Source organism: Harpia harpyja, unplaced genomic scaffold (genome assembly GCF_026419915.1).
Source record: "Harpia harpyja isolate bHarHar1 unplaced genomic scaffold, bHarHar1 primary haplotype scaffold_75, whole genome shotgun sequence".
Lineage (NCBI taxonomy): Eukaryota > Metazoa > Chordata > Aves > Accipitriformes > Accipitridae > Harpia > Harpia harpyja.
The window spans coordinates 577468-588159 of NW_026293419.1; the positions used below are offsets into that span (position 1 = coordinate 577468).

A 10692-nucleotide genomic window follows, 5' to 3' on the forward strand; every position below is an offset into this window, starting at 1 on the left:
GAGCTGACATGCAGGTGCCTATTTAATGCAGACCTGCACTGAGGCAAGAGGAATCCCACCTCCTGTGGGTTTGTGGTGGGCATGGGAGGGAGCTGAGTCCCCTTCCAGCTCTAGGAATACAATCCCAGCATGAGATGCCTCCATGGACTCGGCTGGCTCCCTTCCCTCAGCAGGGCTGAAGGAGATCCCTGCCTGTCACTGTCTGCGTGTCCTGCCCAATGATGGAACAAGAAAGAGGTTGCCCAGGGAAGTGGCTGAGTCACCATCCTTGGAGGTATTTAAAAGACACGGTGTTTAGGGACACGGTTTAGTGGTGGACTTGCTAGTGTTATGTTCAAGGTTGGACTTGATGATGTTATGGGTCTTTTCCAACCTAAATGATTCTATGATTCTCAGAAAAGTTGACTCTTGGACCTAAGTCTGTCTCTCAGCAGAGCAATGACCCTGCTGGAAAGCAGTGTCTCTACCCAGGTGAAGGAGGGAACATCAGTGATTGCTTCAGCCTGTTTCCCAGCAGGTTCCCCTGGAGCCCCAGGGACACCTGGAGGGAGCCCAGAGGGGGCAGAGAAAGTGCTGCCTTGGGCTGGTCCTCTGCTGCTGAGCTGGGCTGGGCTCCTGGGACAGAGGGAGCTCCTGGCAAGAGGGCAGCGCTGCAGAGAGACAGCTCTGCCCAGGAGCAGGGCTGTGGGCACTGCCTGCAGGCATCGAGAGGAGACCTGCAAGGCAGAGAGAGCTTAAAGGCAGTGTGGAGTGGGAGGATGCTGAGAGCTCACTGTGGGAGAAGTCTTCACAGCCCTCTGCATGGTAAGTCTGTGGGTGCAGGGCAATAGAGCTTCAGTTCCTGCAGGGATCTCCGAACACTGGCACATCTGACAGTGTATGGGATCTGGCAGGAGAACTGTCTTGGTTTCTGTGGTGTAGAGGAGAAGGATGTGCTCCAGAGCAGGGTTCCCTGCTGCGCTGTCAGAGGGACAGGGCATGAGGACTGCCTTCTCCTGGCACCAGCTGCAGGGCTGTGAAGCCAGGTGTGCATCCAGGGGTGCCCAGGGCTGTCCTTCAGAGCAGGGTCCTGGTGTTTCAGGGGCTGAGTGGTGGAGCAGGGACTTTGCTGCCTGCCCCAGGGTCAGCACTCAGCCTGTGCAGGGAACTCCCCATGACAGTGTGGGGAGAAGGTGTGGGTGAAAGAAATGACCCCTGGAAGGGCAGAGCAGCCTGCTTCTGCTGTCGAGAGGGTGCTGTGTGGGTCAGGTTTGCTCACAGCTCCAGCTCAGCCCTGGCCATTTCCGAGGGCACTTTCAAGAAGAACATCAGTATTTTCCCAAAAGGTAAGGAGTCTTTGCTTTGAATTTTTATCATCTTAGTGGGCGTGTGGGCAGTATGAGACTAAAATTTATTTGTCCCCACTGGAGAAGGCACCGAGACTCCAGTTGTCCTTAGGACTTGTCTAAGGTGTTCTTTAGCCTCTGCACACACAGAGATGTCCCTGGGCAGTGCCCGGCTGCCAGGAGGGCTCTGCAGGGCAGAGCTGAGTACACAGCGGGTGGGATGGGGTCTGTGAGCAGGGACAGGGAGGAGACAAGGGGACGGAGAAGCAGCTGCCGACAGGGACGGCTCCAGGCAGCAGAGACAGGGGCAGGGAGTGAGAGGGAGCTGCTCCCAGCAATGCCATGAGAGGGGGGATTCAGGCACCTCCCTGCCATCAGTGGGGAAAACCCATGGTCTTTCCTCCCACCCAGCAGAGCCTCTGCCCTTACGGCCATGGGGACTCAGTCACCTTCTCAGTGGCTTAGCCCTGAACAGAAGAAATTATCAAATGCCCTACCATCTGTCCCTCTCCTGCCTCCAGCAGCAGCAGCACTGTAGCATTTGTGCATTTTGTTCCTCCTGCCTCTGCTCCTCTTTTTATTATCACTGGACTGGGGTGGGGGCGTGGGATTCAGGTGCACTTCACAGAGCAAGCCTGTTGTCTTGCCATGCAGATTTGTCCATGGGAGTTAAGTGTCCCAATCCCCTCCTAATTCCCAGGCTCCCAGTGATAGAAATGACAAAACTCTCCTTTCAGGACACCCCATCTTTAGGACCTGTGCTTCTTTCCCTGCCAAAAGCACTCCTTAAGTGAGGGTGGGAAACTGGAACAAAATACACAAAACAAAATGCCCTCGGCTCTTCTCGGCTGTTGCCTGAATTGGGAGCGAAAATGCTGAAAAGCTCTTTGATATAACAAGTGGATTTTATCTGTATATCAGCCAATGTCCCCATTTACCTCCTGCTCTAGGGCAGGACTGACTCCTCAGGAGCTCAGAGCAGAGCCCGCTGCTCCCAGTGGCGCCCTCAGTCAGCACCACCAACAACCCATGAAATGGACTGCCAAAGGTCTTCCTGAAATACAAGAGGCAGCTTCAGTGGGGTTTCTTTGCGAAATGAATCAGGTTTTGCTCAGAGAAGTTTCTTCTAACTTGTCACCATCTTTCCCTCTTGAACAGTGCCCCATGCCCAGAAGAAGCTGATGTCCAATAGCAGCTCCATCACTGAGTTCCTCCTCCTGGCATTTGCAGACACACGGCAGCTGCAGCTCTTGCACTTCTGGCTCTTCCTGGGCATCTACCTGGCTGCCCTCCTGGGCAATGGCCTCATCATCACCACTGTAGCCTGCGACCACCGCCTCCACACCCCCATGTACTTCCTCCTCAACCTCTCCCTCCTCGACTTGGGCTTCATCTCCACCACTGTCCCCAAATCCATGGCCAATTCCCTGTGGGACAGCAGGGTCATGTCCTACTGGGGATGTGCTGCACAGCTCTTTTTTTTCTTTTTCTGTGCTTCAGCAGAGTATTCTCTCCTCACCATCATGGCCTACGACCGCTACGTTGCCATCTGCCAACCCCTGCACTACGGGACCCTCCTGGGCAGCAGAGCTTGTGTCCGCATGGCAGCAGCTGCCTGGGCCAGTGGGTTTCTCTATGCTGTCATGCACACAGCCAATACTTTTTCACTACCACTCTGCAAGGGCAATGCTGTGGACCAGTTCTTCTGTGAAATCCCCCAGATCCTCAAGCTCTCCTGCTCACGCTCCTACCTCAGGGAAGTTGGGCTTCTTGTGCTTAGTGCCTGTTTAGCATTTGGTTGTTTTGTTTTCATTCTTTTCTCCTACGTGCAGATCTTCAGGGCGGTCCTGAGGATCCCCTCTGAGCAGGGACGGCACAAAGCCTTTTCCACGTGCCGCCCTCACCTGGCCGTGGTCTCCTTGTTTATCAGCACTGCAGTGTTTGCCTGCTTGAAGCCCCCCTCCATCTCCCCCCCAGTTCTAGACCTGGTGGTGGCAGTTCTGTACTCGGTGGTGCCTCCAGCAGTGAACCCCCTCCTCTACAGCATGAGGAACCAGGAGCTCAAGGATGCCCTGAGGATAATGATGAGCAGGTGCTTTTCAGAAAGAATTTTTCCTGTTTTCTTTTGCAGAGCATTCATAATGTAACTTATTACAGGCCCAGCCTGTCTTCTCAGATTCCTGTTTGTGGTGGCGGTTGTGTTTTCTTTATTTTTCTAGCGATAATGTGCACAATGAAATTTTATGATTCATCCCACTTCTAATTCACTGTCTACCTCTAGAATTTGACCCAGCGGCTGTGTAAATGAGGCGCAGTGCTCTCTCTGTATTTCAACACAGTAAAGGACCTTGCAGTGACTTGTTTGCCTGAGATCCTTCCTCTGAGAACCTGGTGAAGCTGCAGGGAATTGACTTTGTGCAGAGGGGAATGGGAAAACCGTCTCAGCACAGCAGCACTGACAGGCAGCACCAGGGCTTGGTCTTCCCAGAGCTGCTCTCTTTCCACTCCCACACTGTCCTTCTGAGCCCCTGGGTTGGTGTAAGGCCTGAGTGCTCTGGCAGCTCGGTCACAGTCCTGCAGTGTGACAGGACGCTCAAGGGAGAATCTTTGTTCTGGGGAATTGCTGTATTTATACTGCCTTTGTCACTCTGTCCCCTGCCCCACTGGCCACTGGGACCAGGGTTGCCTCAGCTGCCTTCCCTGTGCTGACAACAAGTGTAGAGAAGCCCTTCTGGGTCCCCTCCCCTTGCATGGCCATTTCCAGCCACTGCTGAGCTCTGGCTTTGCTGGCTCCGTCCCTGCGCCCACAGGCCAGGTGTCTGTCTGCCTCCTGGGCAGGCTGTTCCCCCTCCAGCCTCCCTGCACTTTCTTCTGGTGTTGGACCTCCTAAGTAAGTGAGGTGGGTCCCTGTTCATCCACGCTGACCTCTTGCCAGGCCCTGCTTGACTCCCTGCGCAGCATCAGGCTGTCTTCTTCCTGGGCTTTGAGAACATTGTCACTGAATATCCAGGAGGGACGCACAGCCCCTTTGTCCTCCAGGACAGTCCAAGCAGAGCCTCAGCTAACTGAAATCAGCTCTCCAATGCGTGCCCAACGTGTGACACAGCAGAAGACATCCTCCAGGAGAGGAATCTGGAGCTCCCTACAGAGCCTGTGAGATATGCATGGACCGCATGTTCCTGGGGGCGCATTGACTGGAGCCCCACAGAGTGAGAGATGGCCCAAGGCGGTGTCAACCAAAGGGAAAGCACTAAATCTGGGTATCTGCAAGGAAACAAAGATGGACACAGCCAATCCAACACAGAACACCTCCAAGAGGCAACAGCACCTTGACAGCCACCACACTGACAGCAGCACTTACACAACCATGAGCAACACAATGGGCCCCATCCCATTCCCCTCTCAGGCTGATGGGGTGCAAAGGTTCCACGAGCGATCCGTACATTAGAATGGACCAGCAAAGCATGTACACACATTCATGCCCAAAGACACACAGCAGTGAGTCTACTCACACAGAAGAAAGCCAGGAGCAGAGTTTAATAAATGTCGTAGTTTAACCCCGGTAGTCAGCTAAGCAGAACGCGGCTGTTTGCTCACTCCTCCACAGCAGGATGGGAGAGATGATGGGAAAGGTAAAAGTGAGAAAACTCATGGGTTGAGATCAAAACAGTTTAATGAGTAAAGCAAAAGCTGTGCACTCAGGCAAAGCAAAATAAGGAATTCATTCACTGCTTCCCATCGACAGGCAGGTGTTCAGCCATCTCCAGGAAAGCAGGGCTCCATCAAGCGTAACATTTACTTGGGAAGGCAAACGCCATCACTCTGAACCCTCCCCTTTTCCTCCTTGTTCCCCCAGTTTTTATTGCTGAGTGTGACATCCTATGGTACAGAAGATCCCTTTGGTCAGTTGGGGTCAGCTGTCCCAGCTGTGTCCCCTCTTCTGCACACCAGATGTCCTTGGTGCTGTGCAAGCACTGCTCAGCAATGACTAAAACATTGGTGTGTTAGCAAAACTGTTTCCATCACAAACCTAAAACATAGCCCCACAGAAGTTACTACGAAGTTAATTAACAGTACTGCAACTGAAACCAGTAGAATAAGCAGGACAGACCGTGGTGATCAGGCACAGGCTTTGGCCAGACCAGCACTGACCAGCCACCTCCCCACAGGCACCTGGGCCCTTGCATCCCTCTCCTTCCCAAACGTGCACAGGCTGCTTCTTCCACAATATGCCTTGACCCTTGCCTTTCTCTGCCCCAGTCTCCCCCACAATTCATAACCCTCACCAATTAGATTTTGCACAATGGTCTCAGGTTTTCTCCATTTGTACCCAAATGTGATAGTTTGGACACCATACCTATGCCAGTTACCAAAATCTGCAGTAAAACTCCTTAACACCGATGTGATGTTAAGAAGCAGGCACTTGCAGCGCTGGGGACATGGGGGATCACTCCTCCAAAGGCATGTCCAGCTTAACATTAAATTCATCAGTTTTTATAAACTTTTTTCTGTCAAGTCATTGTTACATAAGCTCTTTACATAAAAATGCATACTATGGTCGCTCTTACATTTGACAGTTATAATGATTGGTCTTTTGATTATATCACCTTATCAATATTCTTATTTAAAAACAATCTTTGGTGTATTTCACTTAGCTCTACTGATTGCAATCCTCGATACTCAAATCGAGATGAGAAGGGTAAGGCCGTTTCCAAGCAGCAAACTGGTGTCCATGACAGTTTCCATAGTTTCTTGAAACAAAACATAAGAAAACCAGTAAGTTCCTGGTGAAGTTTCTATGGTTAGCTTATTTCAAACTTAACAATACTAAGGTTCCTATGGTAACACAGAACACAGTTCCTAAAGTTTCCACGACTACATTTCAAACTTAACACTCCTATACATTATGCTTCACAATTTTCTACTTCTTAATCAAACCTAACTCTTGTAGATAATCAAATTCTAATTTCTTGATCAGAGTATTTGCAACATGCCCTCTGGGACTTCAAGGGCATCCCTGATGGCTTCCCCAGGCACTGATGGCCTTGCAAGACAAGACTGCCCAGAAGGTCCCCGGTGCTCCTCTCTGTGCAGTTTGGCCACTTCTCACATCTGCAGCCACCTGTGAGACCCAGCCAGGACACAGGGTGCTGCCCATACTGCTGGTCCCTTCTCACGCTCTTCTCTGTCACATCCTGCAATTTCTCCTGCCATGCCCTATAAGTTCCCATGTCACATACAGAGAGCTTCACCCCAGGGCAGGGCCTCACCAAGGGCCCAGTCATCAGTCATCTGTCTGTAGTCTTCCCAGCTGGTGTCCTTGATGACCCCATGATGCCTGCCTGCTCCTGGCCACTCACATTGCTGTCATGAGGTAACATCACAAGCAACAGCCCAACCATGTTGGCTCTGCCTACCTCTACCCCTCTCCACTGAAGGAGCTGCCATCTGTGCCACGTTGGGATTTGTGATGCTGCAAGTCAAGCAGCAAGAGAAATGGCCTCACACTCCACCTCCCAGCCATGCCACCTTCACCTTCCTCTGCATCTCCCCTCTCCCAAGATCTCAGCACTGCTGGGAGGGTTTTCCGACACTCCAGGTGACATCACTGGGCCTGACTCAGCACCTGGCCAATTGGGTTGTTTCCAAAGAAGTGACTTCAAAATCCACCTCCCACCTACCATGCCTCTCCTTGCATCATCCTCTTCTGGCAACAGGAGTTACCTCCCAGACAACCTCCCACAACCCTTCCCCTTTACCTGCCTCTCCTCTCCCCTCACCAGCACTCTCGTTTCTGCTGGGCAGGCAGCAACGTGCTCCCCCACCCCACGGGGACTGCAGAGCCCTGGTGGGACAGCTGGAGTGGTGGGAGGGCAGCCATGGGTGCCAAGGGCTCCTGTAGGAGTCGGTCAGAAAATCAGCATTGTCTCAACATCATCATCAGGAACATGAACAGTACGGACAGAAAATCAGCATTGTCTCAACATCGTCATCAGGAACGTGAACAGTACGTTATCTGACAACGGCCTGTTTGGAGTGCAGTGGCCGATCCCAAGAACAGAACGCGTGGTACAAGGCTCCGTTAAAGATAACTGCACAGCTACTGTCCAAAAAGGATGGATTGCAATTGTTACCATAACATCGATGAAGAAATCATGAACTTTAGACGAACTTTGCTTCATTATAATACCAAAACACACCTCCAAGACTTACCACGCCTCGGACACTGACCCTGTGCCTGCGTAATAGCCTCGCTCGAGAAGGGCGGAGACTCCTGAGGCAGAGGTGGAGCAAGGTGTGTTACTAAGCATAAAAGATGACTTCTGAACAACGGAAATTGGAAGCTTCCCCACCAAGGACCATGACGATCGACGACGCAGCATTAGCTGGACCCGGGACCGTTAGGACGTCTTGAGATCAGCGGTGGTAGCTATAACTTCTCTTTCTCCTCTCTCTAAACTTTACTTTTCTCCTTTCTTTCACCCATCTCTAACTATTGCGTGCCTCTTCACAGACAATACAATAAAGTTTTACTGTGTGATTATTGCTATCCCCTTTGGTGTTGGTCACCTTAATTTTGCACTTTCGAGATCGTAGCAAACGAACCATCACGAGTCCACCAAGTGGACCGTGCAGCTCCTCAGGAAGGCAGGCGGAGGGTGAGGAGGTGGAGGGGAGCTCTGTGCAAAGGGGAGGCTGGCGTGCACAGAGCCTTGCCTTGGAGGAAGCCTCGCGGTCACAGGTCCTCGATGACACGGCGAGTTGAAGCACCCCACAGTCTGCTGGGAGGGCAGCAGGGCTGGGCATAAGCAAGCCAGGAGATTCCTGCAGGGTGCAAAAGACAGCATTTTGACAGAGACACTCAATGAGCTGTCTAGGGCTGGTCTCTTCCTGACAGACAGGGTGGATCTGGCTGGGGATGGGAAGGAGGAGGGCAGCCATGGCTGCAACCACCATGAGATGGTGGAGAAGTACGACAACTAGGAGAATGACAGTGAGGGACTGCAGGAGAGCTGATTTCCATTAGCTGAGGATCTGCTTGGACTGTCCTGGAGGACAAAGGGGCTGTGAGTCCCTCCTGTATCTTCAGGGACAACATCCGCAAAGCCCAGGAAGAAGACAGCCTGATGATGCACAGGGAGTTGAGCAGGGCCTGGCAAGAGGTCAGCGTGGATGAACAGGGACCCCCCTGACTTAGGAGGTCCAACAGGAGAAGGAAGAGCAGGGAGGCTGGAGGGGGAACAGCCTGCCCAGGAGGCAGACAGACACCTGACCTGTGGGCGCAGGGATGGAGCCAGCAAAGCCAGAGCTCAGCGGTGGCTGGAAATGGCCATGCATGGGGAGGGCACCCAGAAGGGCTTCTCTAAATGTGTTGTCAGCACAAGGAAGGCAGCTGAGGGAACCCCTGGTCCCAACTGTCAGCGGGGCAGGGCATAGAGTGACAAAGCCAGTGTAAATAGAGCAATTCCTCAGAACCAAGATTCTCCCTTGAGTGTCCTGTCACACAGCAGGACTGTGACCCAGCTGCCAGAGCACTCAGGCCTTACACCAACCCAGGGGGTCAGAAGGACAGTGTGGGAGTGGAAAGAGAGCAGCTCTGGAAAGACCAAGCGCTGGTGCTCCCTCTCAGTTTTGCTGTGCTAAGTCTCTTTTCCCCTTCCCCTCTGCACAAAATCAATACCCTGCAGCTTCACCAAGACTGAGCGGAAGGATCTCAGGCAAACAAGTCACTGCAGGGTGTTTATTATGCTGAAATACAGAGAGAGCACTGCGCCTCTTTTACACAGCCTCTGGGTCAAATTCTACAGGTAGACATTGAATTAGAAGTGGGATGAATCATAAAATGTCATTGTGCAGAACATTATCAGAACAAAGAACCCACCAGGAACAACAACAATATCCTGAGAAGACAGGCTGGGCCTATAATGATTTACATTATAAATGCTCTGCAAAAGAAAACAGGCAGGTAATTGCTTCTGAAAAGCACCCGCTCATCATTTTCCACAGGGCATCCTTGAGCTCCTGGTTCCTCATGCTGTAGAGGAGGGGGTTCACTGCTGGAGGCACCACCGAGTACAGAACTGCCACCACCAGGTCTAGAAGTGGGGAGGTGAGGGATGGGGGCTTCAGGTAGGCAAACACTGCCAGTGCTGACAAACAGGGAGACCACGGCCAGGTGAGGGAGGCTTGTGGAAAAGGCTTTGTGGCGTCCCTGCTCAGAGGGGATCCTCAGCACAGCCCTGAAGATCTGCACGTAGGAGAAAAGAATGAAAACAAAACAACCAAATGCTAAACAGGCACTAAGCACAAGAAACCCAACTTCCCTGAGGTAGGACCATGAGCAGGAGAGCTTGAGGATCTGGGGGATTTCACAGAAGAACTGGCCCACAACATTGCCTTGGCAGACTGGTAGCAAAAATGTATTGGCCGTGTGCAGCAGAGTATAGAGAAACCCACTGGCCCAGGCAGCTGCTGCCATGTGGACACAAGCTCTGCTGCCCAGGAGGGTCCCATAGTGCAGGGGTTTGCAGATGGCAACGTAGCAGTCGTAGGCCATGATGGTGAGGACACAATACTCTGCTGCGATGAAGAAGACAAAGAAAAAGACCTGTGCAGCACATCCCGAGTAGGACATGACCCTGCTGTCCCACAGGGAATTGGCCATGGATTTGGGGACGGTGGTGGAGATGGAGCTCAGGTCGAGAAGGGAGAGGTTGAGGAGGAAGAAGTACATGGGGGTGTGGAGGCGGTGGTCGCAGGCTACGGTGGTGATGATGAGGCCATTGCCCAGGAGGGCAGCCAGGTAGATGCCCAGGAAGAGCCAGAAGTGCAAGAGCTGCAGCTGCCATGTGTCTGCAAATGCCAGGAGGAGGAACTCAGTGATGGAGCTGCTGTTGGACATCAGCTTCTTCCGGGCATGGGGCACTGTTCAAGAGGGAAAGACAGTGACGAGTTAGAAGAGACTTCTCTGAGCAAAAGCTGATGCATTTCACAAAGAAACCCCACTGAAGCTGTCTCGTATTTCAGGAAGACCTTTGGCAGTCCATTTCATGGGTTGTTGGTGGTGCTGACTGAGGGCGCCACTGGGAGCAGCGGGCTCTGCTCTGAGCTCCTGAGGAGTCAGTCCTGCCCTAGAGCAGGAGGTAAATGGGGACATTGGCTGATATACACATAAAATCCACTTGTAACGTCAAAGAGCTTTTCAGCATTTTCACTCCCAATTCAGGCAACAGCAGAGAAGAGCTGAGGGTATTTTGTTTTGTATATTTTGTTCTAGTTTCCCACCCTCACTTAAGGAGTGCTTTTGGCAGGGAAAGAAGCACAGGTCCTAAAGATGGGGTGTCCTGAAAGAAGAGTTTTGTCATTT

General features: G+C 52.2%; 1 protein-coding gene and 1 pseudogene across 1 annotated transcript; one reads left to right on the forward strand and one right to left on the reverse strand.

Annotated features, from left to right (window-relative positions):
* Positions 1 to 2848: 2848 nt before the first annotated feature.
* On the forward strand, positions 2849 to 3367 carry LOC128138624 (olfactory receptor 14A16-like; the record flags this gene model as incomplete). Its single annotated transcript, XM_052779813.1, has 1 exon — positions 2849 to 3367. A coding segment is annotated over exon 1 (519 nt), but the record flags the coding sequence as incomplete, so codon positions are not given.
* A 5956-nt stretch (positions 3368 to 9323) lies between these two features.
* Positions 9324 to 10227, reverse strand: LOC128138623 (olfactory receptor 14C36-like; annotated as a pseudogene).
* Between the last annotated feature and the right edge of the window lie 465 nt (positions 10228 to 10692).